Source organism: Silurus aristotelis (assembly GCF_946808225.1).
Source record: "Silurus aristotelis genome assembly, chromosome: 11".
Lineage (NCBI taxonomy): Eukaryota > Metazoa > Chordata > Actinopteri > Siluriformes > Siluridae > Silurus > Silurus aristotelis.
Window position 1 is genome coordinate 22,371,775 of NC_139584.1, and position 20,027 is coordinate 22,391,801.

General features: G+C 39.2%; 1 protein-coding gene across 1 annotated transcript in view; it reads right to left on the reverse strand.

The window, feature by feature from the left end:
* cacna1db (calcium channel, voltage-dependent, L type, alpha 1D subunit, b) overlaps positions 1–20,027 on the reverse strand; it is a 120,654-nt gene that overhangs the window by 95,601 nt on the left and 5,026 nt on the right. Inside the window, 2 exon segments of the mRNA XM_083554637.1 lie at positions 7,013–7,118; positions 7,545–7,884. Of these exon segments, the coding sequence (XP_083410763.1) occupies positions 7,013–7,118; positions 7,545–7,884 (446 nt within the window).

The following is a 20,027-nucleotide window of genomic DNA, read 5'->3' on the forward strand; positions in this document are numbered from 1 at the left end:
TGATGAAAAAAAAATTGACTACTTAGGATTTACACAACCCTCAGGCTAGTCAAGGTATCACTGGCATGTCTGTGTGTGTGTGTGTGTGTGAGAGGGGGGTGTGTGTGTGTTTTGGTGGAACCAGTTAAATGTCAGCTGGATTTTTTTAAACAACTTCAAGCAGTAAAACGATTGTTTTCTGAATAAGGAGCTTGAGATCGAAGCTAGTTTTAGGAGTAGCAAGACATCGATGAGTTGCAGTCATAATCATGTCAAAAAAAAGGTCCTCACAAGGATAGTATGACAAACGTGTGTGTTTGTGCACATTAATAAGCGCCGGTCTTCTTGTTGTCATAACGCCCACTCAAAAAGCCCACATATAGTCAACAAGCTAGTATGAGGAAGAGAGATTTTTGAAAAGAATGAACAAGAGACAGACTGAAAAGGGCTGTTTTTTTAAAAGCACGTCCTGTTAAAGGTGTAAAAACTAGTATAAACCAAAAAGACGCTGAAGGATAATCATTATGGTACCGGGTATATTTTTATAGCTGCCACTACTAGGTTATAAAACACACTGATTTCACTTAATGTTCGACACGCAAATAAAGACATTGCAGTGTTGCTTTCAGTGAGAACACTGTGTCTTCACTAATCAACTGGTTTCCACGCCAACAAGATCAGTCCTCATTTATTTCAGGTATGATGAGCAATATTGTTTCTGCTTGCCATCAATTTGTCACCCAGCAAAATACACTATATGGATTATGAAGTTTGTGGACACCTGAAAATAAAATTAATATATGCTTCATATGTGACTCATAGACATCACATTCCACATTTAGACCCCATTTGCTGTTATAATAACCTCTACTTTTCTGGGAAGATGTTTCACTTGATTTTGAGTTATGGGTGTAAAGATTTTTGCTAATTTGGTCAAAAGGTGCAGGCTATCTGTTGGTACCTCAAATAATGAAAACTACAGCAGGGGGCAGATTTTTCTCTTATAAAGCCTCACAGTTATGGACCAGCCTTCCAATTAGTGTTCGGGACTCAGACACAGTCTTAGTGTTCAAGTCAAGGTTGAAAACGTATTTATTTAGTCAAGCCTTTGATCAGTAGATCTTTTTTCTTAGGTAAAGTCGCAGATCTGGAGGGAGCATGGATTTAGAGTGTTTGGTGAACTGGGATATTTGTATGCTGTCGTCCCCTCACATTCACACGTTCACTCGGGTTTGTTGACGGTGGTGTGGTGGGTCGTCTCTTATTCCAGAGATCCCTCATGTCTGTGTTACCTTCTGGTTGTCCCTTTTAGCTATGCTGCCATAGCGAGTTTTGCCGGAGTTTAAACTGTACAGTGACATTAACTTCCATACAACAATAAAGACATAATAATCCATATCCTTCTCCTCCTGTCACCCCTCTTCTCCCTCTCTCTCTCTCTCTCTCTCTCTCTCTCTCTCAGTCGAGTTAAACATGCTCCTGAGGTTCCAGTGACCACTGTTCCTGCCCCTCCCCCCTTCATGGATCTTCCCACTTCGTCCAGGCCTGCCTCTAAATAGTCTTCTCTTCGATTGGAGGCCACTCTGTGCAGCTTGGGACGGTTTCCCATCAACGCCTTGGGTGGTTCCATGAAATTCCGGAGTGAGAACGGGTGCTTTGAGGATGAATTGGACTGTGGCTAATGTCAACAGTCTGCTACATTGACTCAGGACTTCTTTTCGCTTCTGGTCACCATCACTGCACCCCGCAACATCGTATATCTGCTATAAATGGACATTCGGTGCAACCCAGATAAGGATGGTTTCCCTCTTGAGTCCAGTTCCTCTCAAGGTTCCTTTCTTATGCCATCTCGGGGAGTTTTTCCATGCCACAGTCGCCACCGGCACCATCAGGGACAAACTTACTCATAAAGCACATACTCAATTTTAATCACCACATTTTCTGTGTGAAGCTGCTTTGAGACAATGTTCATTTTTAAAAGCGCTATACAAATAAAACTGAATTGAATTGAAGAATAGAGCTCACAGGGTTGGGTCTCCAAGGTCAAGTAAATACATGTTTAATACCACTGCAACCAAAGACACCTGTACAATTGTATAGTAACAGTTTGTGGAAGAAATATATATACGAGGGAAAATCAAAAAGGTTCGAGACCAGTTTTGTAACACACCAACAGATGGCAGCACAAGGCTGCACGCACAGTCACAAAGAGCACCGACCTCCTAAAGTCAGTGTGTCAAAAGATATTGTCTTGTGTACATCAGGAGCTGTGCAACTGCTGCTTTTCTGACTGTGTGCATTACTATTTCTGCAATTTCTTCATGGTTAGATCACCCTGTCACCAAGCTCTCCTCACACTTGAGAGTCTCACCAAAAATCTCACTTCTGCACCCACTCTTCTCCTACGGACTTCATCCTCTTCCCGAAAATGAAGATCCAGCTCAAGGGTCGCTATTTTAACACCTTTGCAGAGATCCAGCTCGAGTTGCAGAAGGTGCTTGACACGCTTCGAAAAGAAGACTTCTAGGACACATTCCAGAAGTGGCAGAAACGTTGGGAGCGCTGCATTGTTGTGCAAGAGGACTATTTTGAAGGGGATAGTGTGTAAACATAGATAAATAAAGTACTTTATTGTAAACAAAACTAGTCTAGAAACTTTTTAATACCACGTTGTATGTCTGGAAAAGGCTGGTACCCCAATACTCATTGTTCATATAGTGGTATTTTAAATTGTGCATGGGATATGTCAGGCAACGTTCCTCTACTGGTATGTATTGTAGATCTATTGCAGAGCCAAAGACAAAAGCCAAACAATATGCAATGCCCAATACACTAACACACTAATTATATTATATATATACAGTACATCCACATGTACTGATAACAAAACAGTGTAAAATAAATATCAATTACATGATCCAAACACCTTGTAATGAGATGCACGTACAAGCAAATACACACATACACTCATACACACACAATACTGCTTATACTGTCTGCTCTCTGGCTAAACTCTTAATCCCCACAGTTAGACATACACAACCTGACGTTTTCTGGGAATACTACTTGGCATACAGGCATACATACATACACACACACACACACACACACACACACACACACACACACACACACACACACACACACACACACACACACACACACACACACACACACACACACACACACACACACACACACACCAACCCACTCCACTTGCTAAGCTGTGCTTCTTAAGCTTTATTTATTATCTGAAGACCATCCAGTGAAAGATCTAAAAACACACACACACACACACACACACACACACACACACACACACACACACACAAACACACACACACGTATATTAAGACATTGTTATAACTGTAAATCTATCTGTTCCCAAAATGTGGGCGAAATCAAAGACAAATTCTAAATGTTATAATGTCGATTCTGCTGATAAAGAAAAGAGAAAAAATTTTGCACTCAGATAATTACATGTTTCTGGTGAAATACTTGTGCTGGTTGTTGGTGGATTTACAAATTGAAAAGTTGAACTTTGGAAACCTCATCTGTTAGAGTGTACAGAGAAAAGTAAGAGAGCTAGATGGACTAAAAAAACTAAAGTGCTCCTGTATTGCTCTTTTTAGGTGGAGAAGAAGCAATAGCTAAATCCCACTGCACCACTTTCAGCAGGTATTACACGTGGTGACTTACTGCAGTATTGACCGTTCTCCTGGCGCCATTGTGTCTGTCTATAAACTAATGCCCCTTGCCGTTGCAAATGATTAAAAAAAAAATTTTCACTGTCGCACTAAACATACTTAATCCTAGTACTTTGACTGTTATTTTTTTTAACAGTCAATTAAAAAAGTTTTTAGCATGTTAAATGGAAGCTAGAAAACCTATACATACTGTGTTACCAGACCCTGTTAGCTGCATTAGCAACATGGAACTTTATCCTGAAGAACAACATGGTGGATCCAGACGTATGCACATTTGCCAAGTTTTTTGGGACTTGTAGAAGATACCAGAAAACCTGATAAAAACCCACAGATCCACTGGAAGAACATGGGAAACTCCATACAGACAGAATCCCAAACTCCCTGAAGCTATGAAGCAACAACGCTACTCTCTGAAACACCTTTCTACCCTGCGCGCTAGCTGGCCATTACAAATGAATAAGTTAGGGTACCACTATATTACAAAATATACTGAAAAATTGTATATTCAAACTGGACAGAAGGTGTTAATAGATTTTCTTTGACAGCAGTCTTTCTATAATGACAGCTGCAAGGCAAACCACAGGTTTACATTAATTCATTGATTCTGATGTTTCTATAGTAACAGCTAACATCTCACTAACAGGGACTTATAAGGTGCATGGGGCATATAATTCTGTTTGACAAAACCAGCACACTGGACAAAAAAGTACTGAAACGCATAAACCATCAAATTTGCCTAGTTGTACTAAAACTTATTACATCTGGATTATATATGTGGGGAAAAAAAGTTTCTCTGAAAATTAAACACAACTATAGTCAGTCACTTATGTGAAACCAATAAGGATTTAATGAATGCAATAACAATCCGTTTTTTGAGGACCGGGCTTAAAACCAGTCTTGTTCACGTTCGCGAGGATTCAATAAAAAGTAGCTGTTTTGATTGAGAATTGACAAAAGTTCTGTCCTGGGGTTGTAGCAGAAGAATGTGCTACTTATAAGACAGGAATCGAATAGTGGAGTTTGTATTACCACTATGGAGAGCAGTATCAGAGTGTTGTGTCATAATGGTGGGAAGATTAACGCACACATCATACGCCAACTCGGATATGTCGCAGGTCATTGCACCTCGACTTCAGACATAAAAGAAGTCTGATTAAATGTGAAAAGAAAAAAAAAATAAGAAGTGAGACAGTTTGATATTGTATACAACATTATGATATGATAACATTATGAGCGGTGAAGTGAATAACACAATTTCTTCATCATGGCAATTTGTCCTCAAAGTGGACGTGTTTGAGGCAGGAAAAATGGGTGAAGGTAAGGATTCGAGTGAGTATGACGAGGGCCAAATTGGGATGTCTAGACGACTGGGTTAGAGCATCTCCAAAACTGCAGCTCTTGTGGGATGATGTTTTCTGGTCTGCAGTGGTCAGTATCTATCAAAAGTGGTCCAAGGAAGGAAAAGCAAAGGCTGGTCAGTGTGGTCTGATCCAACAGACGAGCTCCTGTAGCTCAAATTGCTGAAGAACTTAATGCTGTTAATGCTTAAAAGATCAGGACTGTTTTGGCAGCGAAAAAAGGGACCAACACAATATTAGGCAGGTGGTCATAATGTTATGCTGATTGGTGTATCATTAAAAAAGTCCTTTAACTAAAAATAATGAAAAAAAATCAATTAGAGAGGGCCTGACACACATGAAACATGAAACTGCTAATCCACAGCAGGGCTTAACCTACTAGGCTGCACCAACTAAACTCCAGCGCCACGTACACCAACAGATCTAACCTTTCCACAGGCACGTACACACTTATACCCTGTTGTCTTTATCATATGGATGGCAATTACGTAGCCCTTTTGTGTGCGTCAGCTGTTGATACAGCATGCTTGAAAAAAAGTAAACAAGCTTTGACAACGTAGTACATCAATAAACATAGTTAGCAATATTCGGGGCCCAAGCACCTTTTGTATAGTGTTCCCTCAAGAGGCTAGTTATTCCTCAGTGCTTGGAACCCAGACAAACCAACAAAAGAAGCAATAAAAGTACAGGAACTGCATCATTTTAATTACCCCACGGACGTGGGTGAGCAAAGGTGAAAGGTACCGTAACCCACTCATAGCAAACAATCACCGTCTCAGCAGCATGTACACACACACGGACACACATGCTGCATCCATCGCTAACACCGCTCTGACAGCAGACGTGTAGTCAGCGATGAGCTGTTGATGACGTAACATCCATTCGTGCAGGTCAAAGAGGTTCCAATCCGTACACCGATTTTAATGTTAATAAAGCGGCTTGTTTGCTTGCAGGCGAAACAAAAAAACGTGTTCATTTTCGCCAAAATTAGCCTTTAGATGTGCGGCTAAGGTTACCGTGGTTAAGTCCAAAAGTAGTCATCTCCTAGTTTTTCTAAATATTTTCTCCCCTCTCTGATAATACATCATGTTTGTCGGAGATAGATCGAAATTTCAAAGCTACTATGTAAACATCGAAGTGAGTCACCTTTTCCTGGAAGATAGTGTAATGTTAGCGTCTGTATCATTTCCTTCATCTCTTAATTATACTCCTATTAGCCGTGCTGCCACCAGTCATGGGAACGGTTTCATGAGGTACTGTTTGTATTGCTCATCAATTATGTATTATATATTGGATTTTTTTGTAATAATGAATGTCACAGTTGTAGTGCTATTATGTCTAACATATACGATCTCAAGCATTCGAATATGAAGCAACCGTTTCGCTGAATAGCGAAAACTGCTCCTGTAATCGTAAAGCCTGACCTGCATTCGCCTAAGATTCACGTAGAATACACTCAGCACTGTTTGCCTCTGTGCATACTCTTATTTATAATTCACCATCACCCTGAAGAGGAGGGGATGGAGCCCATTTTTAATCTCAAGGTTTCATCCTCATGCCCTCTGTGAGGTTTTCCTTGCCAATGGAACCTCTGGATTCGGTGTTGTTCTCCACATAGATTAATAGAATTGAGCTGAGATGTAATTACCAGCACAAGCACTGTCCTTTCTATTAACTGGCTGCTTCGTTTACATCTTTATTGAACGGACAGACCTAGGAAACCTGATAACATACAGCTCTAGGAATGGCACTGAATAACCAATCACAGCCAGATCCAAAGCACAAAGAGACAAGGATCTGAGTGAATGCAAGCAAAGGCTCGTGAGGAAACACCTGTACGTTTCATGGCACTCAGAAACAGAATGATGGTTTAAGGGGTCTATTTGAAATGCAAAAAATCAGTTTACAATGAGTGGAAAGTCTGCAAAAGTGAAAGAAAGGTGTCGGTGTTTGAGCCGTAGTACTCACCAGGTCATGATTAGTCGAGTTGGAATCGTCTTCAGGGAAGGGGATGTAAACAGCTAAGGCCACGCAGTTGGCAAAAATAGACAACAATATAAAGATATCAAAGGGTCTGAGAAACTCATAGTCAAGGAACATCTTTTAACAATAAAACTGGAAAGAACATAAAAAAAAAGTAGATAATCAAATGTTTAAAACTGTATTGCAGAATACATGCTGCTGAAATACTCCAAATGCTTGAACTTTACAAATTACTATTATTGGATCTGATTTATACTAATCCAATTAATAGACATTTCATATTTCCTATTTTTTTTATAATCTTCTATTCATTAGAAAATCCTATAGAAAAACACCTCTGCTGAATTAAAATAATAAGTCTAACAATGGTATGGCCAGAAATGCTAACAATAGTATGCTATGCTTACTAGGCAGGACTGCAATGTCCAAGAGTTTGTTCCAATCGTTATACAAGCTTTAGTTCAAGCATTCGAGCATATTTAAACGATCTACTAGAGGACAACTGATGGAAGGATACTTCCACTCCACCAGGCTGATGCAGGCCCTGCGTATCGGGTTGTTGAGGGTGAGGCAAAAGAGTGCCCGTGGAGGCCTGCTATTGGTGGCGCTACCCTGCTTCTTGCTCTTGGCATACTGCTGCCTCTTCCGCTGCGACAGCGAGCCGACCGGAGCACTGTCCGATGTAGTTATGGTCTGGGTGCCGTCGGCTCTGGCGTTTCTCGCCGCAGTGATCGCAGCTTGCCAGGACAGAGCGCCAGACTGGGGGAGGGACTGTCTGGAGAGGGAGGGGCTTTCTGACCAAAGCGGAGGTGCGTCGCCAGAGGAAGGGGCCCGTGTGCTGATAGCATAGCTTGCCCCTGAGGAGTAGAGAAAAACACCTAAGGTCAAGAGTTTGGAAAAATCAAACAGATGCTTTACAACCTGAGAGACACAAAGTCATGACCCCTTCTATTCGAATGACATATTCTTGTTGATTAAATGTGGTAAATTTGTATAATGAATGCTGGTATTAAGACACTCCATACGAACTCGCTATAAAACCCTTTGGTAAAACTCTGTACTGAGCTCTCACGCTTCACTGAAACAAAGGGAAAGAGAGACAAAAGGAATCAATAAGCTGTCATGTGTAACTGGCTGAGCACTTTCCAGGTCACTTAATCTGCCACTTGCTGCCTTGCTGTCAAAAGAACTAAGCTGTATCCCAAGTAGCATATCATACACACGAGCATTAATGGATAATAACTGCATTTTGGCATTCGTACCTCCCAAATACACAGTCATTGCCAATGTCAAGTCAATTCTCATCCCATGGCTAACACGTGCTTTCTCAGAGACACGTGCAGCTACCGTATCTTCTAAACCGCTTCGGCAGCCAAACTTTCTTTCATATACATGAGCTGGCACATCGGCGAGTGCGGTTTTGAGTGACGGGAGAAAGAAAGGAACGCCATGATACCCGCCCAGACAGTTATGTTCTGCTGGACTCCTGCCCACACACGGCTTGAGCGTCATTAGGCTTTTGTGATCCTTCCGATCCCATGACAACAAAGCAAACACTTAAAACTGTTGCACCGATTGCAGGATTCGTAACTGGTGTTCGACTACAGAGCCATATAAATGTGCACATGCGCTTCCTGCACTCTATTCGTGCTGGATATTACACACCCACTCAGGTACACTTCATGATGTAAATCGAATCTGAAAACACTGTAGATGAAGCGTACTTGGCACACAATATGAGATGATCACAAGCCTATTAATATCGTCTTCGAAAAAGAAGTGTTTGGACAAAGCGAATCTCCTTGACAACGCTTCGGAAAACGCAGCCTCTATAACTGCAAGGATGCTCCACAGGAAAACGGCATGAAAGTCAATCGGATGCCTTCCAAAACTCTTGGCACCATTCAAAAATGAAGCAGAAATGCACAAAATGCAAAGATGGCATGCAATCATTTTAAATTGACACTCAAACGATTGGGGAAAATGGTTTAGATTTCATTTAAATATATTATTCCTAATGAATATTTATAATACAGGGAAATAAATAGACATTCTTGAAAAAACATACATTATTTTTCTGTTCAGTCCCGAAACAATTTACTTGCACCTTCTTGCATGTCCTGCTTCCCTGGTGTATAAATACGAGGTTGCACAAAATAAATCTCTTAACCAAATGTCATCCATCATCATAGAAAAAGACAAAGGATGTAAGCAGGTAAAAATCGCATTATCCTTAATTTAATTGTATTTTACTTCAGTACAATTAGTGTCAGAAAAATGCTTCATATGGCTGATATAGTTATATATATAGAAAGTTTGAATTTAAACGATAAGCACAATTGTTTCAACAAAGATCTGGTGGATAGTGAAGAACAAGGAGAAATAAGACCAAATATTACAGCAATGGCAGTGCATAGTTTAGCAGAGACCATTGAGATTTGAAAGGAACTATTGAATGCTACTGTATAACAGGATGTTTGGAAGTGAATCTCATAAAATACAGAAATATGAAATTTACCATGCATCATTTGTAGTACAAGTCAGGTCAGAGGTTTAGTCAGAGGTGATGCTACAACAACATTTGTCTATTAGCCATTAACATCATTAGGATGTTTGGCTACGAAAAAGACTGCATTCGTTAATGCGGGTGTAAAATTTTGAGGTGGTTTAATTATGCTTATGCGACTGCTTTACATTTACAGCATTTGGCAGCTGCTCATATCCTGTGATACAATTATCTCATTTCTAAAACTGAGCATTTGAGGGTTAAGGGGCTTGCTCAGGGGCCCAACAGTAGCAGCTTGGTAGTGCTGAGATTTTAATTCAATTTTCTGATCAGAAATTCAGCATCTTAACCACTGAGCCACCACTTCCCCATTTGTCCCATTTGAGCCTGATTAATTGTACCAGGACTCATTGGCATTTCAGCCCAAAATACACTATATTTCCAGAAGTATTGGGACACCTGACCTTTCCTGCTATATGTGGTTCTTTTTCAAACTGTTACACTCAATCGTATAAGACGTCTTTAGATGCGCCATAATAAAATGTTGCGTTCACTTGAACTTGGCAGCATGGCGATGCCCCTGTGCACAAAGTGAGCTCCTTAAAGATCTGGTTAACATGCTTGGGAGAGGAAGATCTTGAGTGGCCTGCTACAGAGCTCTGATTTCATTCCTACCAAACACCTTTGATATGAATGATATCAGTACCTGCCTTTCGTAATACCCTTGTGGCAGATGAACACAAATATCCAGAAGCACACTCCAAAATCTAGTGGAACATCTTCACTGAAGAGTGGAGGACCAAATGTGGAATGCAATACTCAAAAATCACATTCCGAACCCATGACCAGGTGACCTAATACTTTTGGAAATATAGTGTATGTTTGCCTCTGCCAGGAGGTTAAGATCTGAACATAGATAAAAGAAAGCTATTCCCATCTCGATCATGTCTCCAACCTTGTTAAACATGACTTGAAGAAACATAGTGCTGTTATTCTGTCTAAGCCTCAGAGGTGGTAAGTAACAAATTACATTTACTCGTGTTAGTGCAAATGAGTAGGTTTTTTTTACTTTTACTTTTTTAAAGTAGTTTTTTAAAATCTGTAATATGACTTTAGTAGGTTTTGTTTAAAGTATTGTACTTAATTACATTTTAGATCTTAAACTTTACTAAATAAAAAAAGACTATTTGAGGGGGGAAAAAAAATAAATCGCACCATGGAAACTACTGCACTTATTGATTGATGGTGGGAGAAAATGTGTTCAATGTGTGCGCTCACTGTCTGAATTCTGAATCCGCATCTGCGATTTCTCTCAATATCATAAATGACTTTATAACAGGAGATTGTTTTGTTTTTTTGCTGCAAAAGTGCATAACTCACATTAAAGTCAAGTCATCGACTGTAATGTTTTTTTTTTATTATTGCACTTTAATTAGTAAAAATGTTCTATTAATTAAAACGAGTTCAAGATTTATATCTCCTTGTCCTTTTTGAACTACACTAGAATCCCCCCCCCCACACACTGTTTAAAAAGTAACTGTAATTTTATTATTTTTTTTTTTTTTATGAGCTACTTTTTAGTTTTTCTTGAGTAGATTTTAATGACTGGTAACTTCACTAGTGACTTACATTTCATTGAAGTAACAGTACTTTTCCACCCTAATATTAATAAAAAAAAAAAAAGCTCCTATGAATTGATTATTTTAAAACCCGGAGTTTTTGTAGATAAAGAAATTGCAGTGCAAAGATCTGAAATGGGGGAAAAAAACATATTAAAATGAAACTTGACAAAAATAATATGTACAGTAGATGTAGCAACAAACTTATTGGATGTTTTCTACAGTAATTTTTGGATCGCATTTGGCAGTAATGCTATTCACTAATTATATCATTATGTACAGGTTAAATGTGATGTAGTAAAACATGGCAGATGTGTAAAGTGAAGCGATTGTTCATTCGGTTCACACTGCGAGCGTTCAAATGCGCACGTCCGGCACAACATGCTTTATTTGTTTTAAGAAAACTAACAACCTAATGTACAACCTTGTCAATGAAACATGATAGATGAGAAAAGCAGCTGTGATTACAACACAGCTCAATAATAATAAAAATAAATAAATAAATAAATAAAAAAGTGACATGAGACCGCAGGCCATAGAGCAAACAGCCTATTAGTCTTTTTTCCATCCATATGTATTAAACAATATACATAGCAATGTGAATAACGTGCAAACGCGTTTCAATGGAATCGCAGGATAAACGAGCGTGACGCGTTTGTAGACTCTAGCAGCATAAAAAATGTCAGATTTTTTTATAATTCACTTAGGCAAGCTTCTAAAAAAAAAAAATTGGCGGGAGTGTAAAACAAGGAGGACGTGATGTACGCTCCTCTGACGCAGCTGGTGTGGACTGAAACGCTTGTTAAAATGAAAGCATAAACGCCGCATGTGACATCTGATGTAAATTGTCTTTACGATAGATTTCGGAAGCAGCAAACCGTGAGAACATAATTAAGAGGTCTATAGAGTCTCATTCGTCGAGGCCTTTAAAACACGGAGCAAAAGACCTTAAAATGATACTGTTCCTTCAGCATTTTATTTTAGTAGGATAAAGAAATAAAGAACCTACATGAATGTGTTTGGTTTTTCGGGTTTATTTGTATAAAAGGTCTGTGGTGAACCTATAACGGGGTGTAACAAAAAAAAAGGTCCGACATACAACCTGTTTTCGAAATTTTATAACTCTAAGTGAGTCGTTTTAATGTTCTCTATAGAGAATATAGAATCTCTATAGAATTCTTACTCACTAACTTCTTTCCATTTACCAATAGTTCAACATTAAAACTGGTTGATATACAATTTTTATGTTGATGTGATTAAAGATGATTCAGTAGTTCACTGTGTACTTTTAGTAGATTGGACGTTAAACCCCACCCCCTCTCTCTTTTACAAATGAAATAGGCATTGAAAAAAGGTATTAAGCTCAACATGTCCCTACTTATATTTTACTGGACACAATTACACACTCGTCACCGTCTTTTAAAACAAAAGAACACCTGTACACGTGCACATTGTGACTTTAATCATGGCATGTTGTTGTTAGCAGATGGGTTGGGTTAAGTATTTCAAAAACTGCTGCTTTTCTAGGGTTTATAAAAAAAAAGTCAGAATGTTATATATCTGTGTATAAAATATAATATCTGTGGGTTGAATTTTGTAATTCGGAGGTCAGAGGAGAATGATCGAAGTAGTTCCAGCTGCCAGAAAAAAATAGATTAACTCATACATTATGCTACAACAGCAGAAAACCATATCAGGTTCCACAGAACAGAACAGAAATCTGAGCCGATCACCAAAACTTGAAGGTTGAAATTGAGGATATTTCAGCCTTCCTGTTTGGATGAGTTCATCCCTGTGATAGTGTTGTGAAAGTTCCCACAGTAGCTTTACAATCTTGTTCGTGGTGGTGCTGATTTGGGGGTGAAAAAAGGTGCTTTTCTGATTTACTACTCAATAGAAATCTCATTAGCAAGATGTCAGACGCATGCAGGTATCCCGCTCACGAAACGTTTTTTGTTTTCCGCACCACTCTGTGCAAACTACGGGTACATTTCCCAGGAGGTTTCTGGAATGCTCTGGTACCAACATCCGTGCCAGGATTTTTAATTTTAAACATTTTTATTAAAGCTCCTGGTGTGTATCTGCATGCACTTAGGCATTGTCCAGCTTCCACATGATTTGCAGAAGCTGCAGAAATGTGCAGCTGGATCTATTAAAGTGGACACCATTAGCAACTTTGACTGAGACTGGTGATTAGATCAGATCAGATCTTAAATGGGTGCAGTAAATTCACACTAGACATGGTGCACAGCCTAGGCCTGGTATTAAATCTTGTTTTGAGACACTGATAGCTCATTTGTCAGTTGTCGTAGATCATGTTCTGATAAAAAACCGTAAAAATGGTGTTCCAATCGCATTCCTAATCATGCTTTGATTTCGCTTTTCTGCCATCCTCGTGAAGCCGGGAGAGCATTTCGAAAATCCTTATAAGTCTTATAAATACGGGTTCACATTTTAGAACTGAGAAGCGACTAAAATGCAATGACGGAGGATCCGAGCGAGAGCGCGTGCATAACCGAGCGTTCAAACTGCGAACAGCCGCGCGCGCGCCGGTCGGTTTCTTTCCCTTCTCTCTCTCCATCTCTCTCTCTCTCCGTTACCTTCAGTCGGTTCCTCTGGCTCGTCCATGCCTTCCTCTGCATTGAAAGTCCGTTTATTAAAACCGGCTTCGGCGCAGGAACCAGTACTCGAGCGTCAAATCGCTCCGTTAATCCGCGCGTTACGAAGTGCCTCCTCGCGTCGCTCCCTGAGCGCCATGGAGCGCTTGCGGCAACATCCGGGTGCTGAGTCCTGTGTCCTCCTCACGGCGCGGCTTTACGCTGATCCCATCCGAGCTTATATCCGAGTCAGAAAGCCGGAACTGGACCGGGCGTTTTTGAGGACTTGTTCAAACCGAAGTAATCCGTTACACCGTCTCCAGCCATGGGTTTCTAGAGGAGCAACAGTTTCTTGATGGTTGCGTGTGTGTAGTTAGCTGCAGTGCCGCGGTCCACCCCCCCAACCCCCTCAACACTTCCAGTGGCATTTCATTAAATCCTGTTCATACCTGGATTTTACAGCACCCCTGACTCAGGATCTTGATCGGTCAGATTTTATCATGCAACACCCATAGATCTGCAATTAAAACCTGCTGCTGCAATCACAACTTTAACACTACTGAACACTGGAAAAATACACTGATCAGGCATAACACTGATTATTTCTTCATCGTAGCCCCCTGGATATATTAGACAGCAAGTGAACATTTTATCCTTGAATTTGACGTGTTAGAAGCAGGAAAAATGGGCGACGGTTTGAGAAGGTTCGTTTGAGAAAGGCCCAGTTTGTGATGGCTAGACGACTGGGTTAGAGCGTCTCCAAAACCGCGACTCTTGTGGGTCGTTTCCGGTCTGCACTGGTCAGTATCGATCAAAAGTGGTACTAGGAAGGAACGGCGGTGAACCGACGACGGAGACCCCAACAGACGAGCTGCTGTAGCTTCAATTGTTGAAGAAGTTAATGCTGCTGATGCTCGAAGGGTCGGTACTGTTTTGACCAGCACAATATTAGGCAGGTGGTCATAAAGTTATGCCTGATTGGTGCATAACAATAAGTACTCAATAGTGTCATTTTGAAACAGCATCATGGGTTATCCTTTCTTACCGTTCGCACTCCTCTCGATTAACTATAAACATGGTTATTCTTAGTCCGACTGTTCATGCTGTACATTCCAAAACAGTGTGTAAATATTTGTATTGGTGCGTTCATAGTATCGACAACTACAATTGGATGAATGCGATTTCACACTGTACACGTTCGGGGTGTTAACAGAAAAAATGGTTGTGAAGTGTGAAACATTCCTCCACAAGGGGTTCAACGGAGGGGTTCAAATAACCATGACTCAAGACTAAGAAAAGTTCTTGAGTATCCTACACCTTGCCTTCATGATATTAGTTTAAAGAGTAAGGTCCTAGTGTTCCACACACAAAATAATGGATTTCAATTTTTCCAAGGTTGCTTCCTCATGTCCTCTCAGGATCTGGCTTGTTGATTCGAGATCTAAATAGAAGTTATTTCATCGACCCTGTGGAAATTGATCTTTGTGGATTTCTGTCTGGAAATGAAAACTATATTCGGTGAAAACAGGTTACTGTAACAATAGCTGGGTTCAAAAAGTATATTCTTTCAAAATAGTACATTTTACAGTACAATAAGAACCTCAGTGTAAAAAATACACTTAAATATAAAAAGGAACTCCAAATATAAGTGAGTTACTTGTTTCTTTTTAATATTCATTATGAAAATCTAGTATTGGATTGCAATAAATATTTAGGGTTACAACTAGAATAATATGCGCTAATAATAATAGAAAAAAAATGCTGACTAACTTTGAAAGATCGGGGGGGAACAAAATATCCAGCCAGGGTTTAAAAGTAAAAAAAGAAAGAAAAAAAGTCATGATAAATTCCAAACCAAACAGCCTTACCTCTGCGCCCTGGTCTCCAAGATATAAACGCCATTCACCTGGTGCTCATATGCAACCAAAGGACAACGTTAGTTTGCCACATCCTGAAAAGCAAGTTGGAAGAACAGCCCATGTGGGAAATTTTTTGCCTACATGCACAAAATCACCTGCTCTAAAAGGCAGGCTGACAGTCAACACACTGATAATCTGCCAATATTAATCCCGCTAATGTTACCATGGGGTGGCAGTGACCTATTTCAGCCTTCAATAACAAAAAATACGCTTCTCCTTCATAAAGAATCTTACTGCTGCGCTGTTCATCACGATCACTGATCGATTATTGTCACCTCGTTACAGAATGATCAATAATAGGCTATAGGCTTATACCCGTTAATAATTAAGGACTGTGTGGTAACCCTGCAACATTTCCTAAGGCCTAGCATCTAAAAACAAAATCTGTTTCATGATTTCCCTGCCAACTTGCCGATGTATCACTGTTGAGCGCAGATCTCCAAATGGGAGGTTCTTGAACTGTAAGTAGATGCAGGCGTCCAAGTAGGGGGGTAAGTAGGGTCATTAAAGAGACAGTGGGTGAACTTTTTTCAGGCTTGCAAATCAAAAAGAAAAGAATGAATTTTTTGCAGGAAAAAAAAACTCCACATACTGCTTCGTCTTGTTTTCTGTGGTGAGGGCTGTTTGTTTTGTATTCGAAGTTCTTCGGCCAATTTGTCACGTCATTTTGACGGCTATTAACCTTCAGACATACTCTCTACAAAACCGTGCCATTTCATTCAACATGGCTGAGAGAAAGAGAGAAAGAGAGAGAGAGAGAAAGAGAGAGAGAGCTGGGCTGAGCACTCAACTGAAGATATCCTGCTGGAACTGTAACACATTGTTTTCCATTTTCGTAATCTATTTAATAACGAACTCTCGTATATTGTCTGACGTATATATCCTAAAATAAATAAAAAAATAAAAAAATAAATATTAAAAGTGGCTGATGATGTTAGGGTTGAATTATGCCTTATGAAAAGCCCCCATCGTTTCTGCAATGGGACCGTTCTCCATATTTCATTAGTTTTACACTGACATCTTGTGGTGCCTTCATGTCTTGTGTTCATGTTCTAATGCTTGTGCCATATTGAATAGGCAACTTCATCCAGCATAGGATAAATAAATCCTAGTTTTACCATCACTTCAGGTTTGTTGTTGTGGATGTTGTTAATGATGTGAATTTTGCACTGTTTTCCGGATTTCTCCTCTATGTTGCATGAGTGGTCACTTGCCAAGAGGAGGGTATGACTGATTTATTAAAAAACGTTGTCAGCTACACAATACTGTACTGTAAGTGGCGGTGTGAACAAACGACACCAAAGCCTCGATTCAACTTAACAATCTACAATACTACAATTCCAATTAAATTCTCTGAATATTCTAAACAACACTTGAAAAAAATTAAAATAAAGACTTTGATTTCTGAATCATAAGTAGTGTGTTGTACATGTTCCACTTAATATTGTAAATAAACTGCAATACAGGTTTATTTTTAAATACATATAAATTCTTCCCTAAATTTTGTTTACAACAGGGGGAGTGGTGGCTCCAGCGGTTAAGGCGCTGGGTTGCCGATCGGAAGGTCTGGGGTTCAAGCCCCGGTATCGCCAAGCTGCCACTCTTGGGCCCTTAAACGAGGCCCTTAATCCTCTATGCTCCAGGGGTCCCTTACGAGAGAAATATCAAGGTCCGTGACGTCGGAGTGACGTGGGGCCGCCTTCCCGTGGGCTCACCACCTGCAGGAGGGACCGTAAGGGACGGTGCTGTGAGGATTGGGCAGCAGGCGGGGGCCTGCTTAGACTGCTGCCCCCGCGACCCGAATTACGGATAAGCGGGAGTGAATGAATGAATAAAACAAAGTGTCTGACCTTGGGAGTTGATCTACTAAAACATTATGAGCTCCATATCAGATGTAGAGCTCCAATGCTAGAATTTGTTTCCACATACTGAGGGAGTGAATGAATGAAGGAATAAAGACATTTGTTAAAGTATGCTGAAATATGTACAACATTTAAGTAGAACATATCTTTAGAAAATTCTATATTAAATGTACAAAACACACACACATATGTATTATCTAACAAGTATATTAATGTATTAACTATTTCATTACTTGTTCCATTTATTTAATCAATTCGATTTGTGCCAATTTAATGGATTACTCAATTAAATTAATATGATTACAAAGTATGTTGCATTCATATCATTTATTTGTATACAATATTTAGTGTCTCACATTGTCTGGATTGTCCAAGCTGAATGTATAGTTTTATTTATGTCTGTACTTTGAGTAACTAACAGCTGGAACCAAATTCCTTGTGTGTGTCAACACAGTTGGCCAATAAACCTGATGGATGGATGGATGGATGGATGGATAGATGGATAGATGGATAGATGGATAGATAGATAGATAGATAGATAGATAGATAGATAGATAGATAGATAGATAGATAGATAGATAGATAGATAGATAGATAGATGAACCAAATAGGCATTTTATTTAAAATTGTTCTAAAATGTAAACTGTTCATGTTCACAAATGTTAATAATAATAAACTGTGTTGATAAAAAACGACATGCAATTTTAAGTTTTGCACGAACCACGACTTTAAAACCGAGGTACGTACCGAACCGTGAATGTTCTGCACCGTTACACCCCTTAAAGTAGTGTACATGTATATTGTACAATGCATGTTCGTCACTGTAATTTGGACTTTAAGTAGTGTGCACTGAATAGATTGTAACCCTGTATATGGTGTACAGTGTTTACTGTTTAATTAATAGAATGCTTATTTCCATGTGATTCCCATGATGGTTTTTTTCTTCATGAGATATCATATAATATATTGCTATGGATCTAGTACTGGACCTCTCTCTCTCCATCATCACTCAACTTTTTTTGCACTGTTATTACACCTAAACTCTGGACTGTCACTTCAACTCTGGACTTGAACAGCACAGTGCCACTTCATATCACACCACAGTGCACATGGACACTTTAAGGACAATCACACTAACTCACTTTAATTTATGCTTCCAAAATCTGCCATACTAATTCATGTATATACATATATTTTCATATATATTTTAGAGTTTAGACTTTTTTTATTTATCTACTTTATTTTTTATCCTTAAATTCTATTCCTTTTTAATGCTTAAATGTTGGACAGTCGTACAAAGCATTTCACTGCATGTCGTCCTCTGTATGTATGTGTGTGTGTATGACAAACAAAATTTGATTTGCTAATTGCCCCTCATTTAAAAAAAAAAATGAAAAATAGTTTTCATTGCTCTTGTTTTCACATTCGTTCTAAACAGTTTCATTTTGAAATACGGGTTGAAATGGTTTCCCGAAAATATACTCTATTTGGAAAGTCCCATGTACAAGCTCTTACGTCAAAAGTGTTTTTTTTCCTTTTTGGAAGCCTGAGCGGTCAAGTCAACACCAGGAGACAAACTTCCCAGGAACATAACTTCTGTTCTACCCAGCAGAATGTAGATTATACAGAGCTTGTTTTAATGTTACCATGGGTGCATTTCTGCTTCACTCATAGTGTTTCTGAGATCGGCTATGGATCCACTAACAAGGATCAAACACTTACCCCGAAACAAATGCATTCATTCTTTCATCTTACATGACATCGGTGTATATCTCAAACCACAAGTGTAAGATGATGCCAACACGCGCTAGATTAGCAGGCTATCAAGAAAAGCAATATGAATCATTTGCAGAATTATTCCCGCTTGCCTTACTTCCATGTACTGTACGATGTCACTTAAATAATGTTGATGCTACGTACGTTTGAGTAACAAGAAAAAGTTGATAAGGGTAATGTTTAAGTCTTTTAAAGGTATTGAATAAGTTTCCCACCACTAAAAAGAAAACCTTTCAAAACTTAGCTATAAGAAACATCTCAATGCAGAGGTTGACTTCTATATTCAAAAAATGCTGTGTAACACAAGTGTGACATTTACAAAAACACGTTATGAATTAGTCTTCCATTATTAGTTAGCGTGCGAGTTAATCCGATTTTTCATTCTTTTTTTTTACAGCACAACAAACAAACAAAAATCGTATAACTGCACTAAACTGTTTTCTTTTCTTGAAGAAAATTGTTTGGGTAAATATACAATGGGAATGTAATAACATGTAATGTTATCACATAATATGGGGGGAGGGGTAGCTCAGTGGTTAAGATGTCAGAAGGTCATGGGTTTAAATCCCAGTCACCACTAAGCTTAAGCAAAGCCCTTGAGATAATTGTAAGTCACTCTGGATATGGGCGTCTGCCAAATGCTGTGAAGGTAATTCATATGCTGAATTATGATTCTATTATTATTATTATTATTATTATTATTATTATTATTATTATTGAA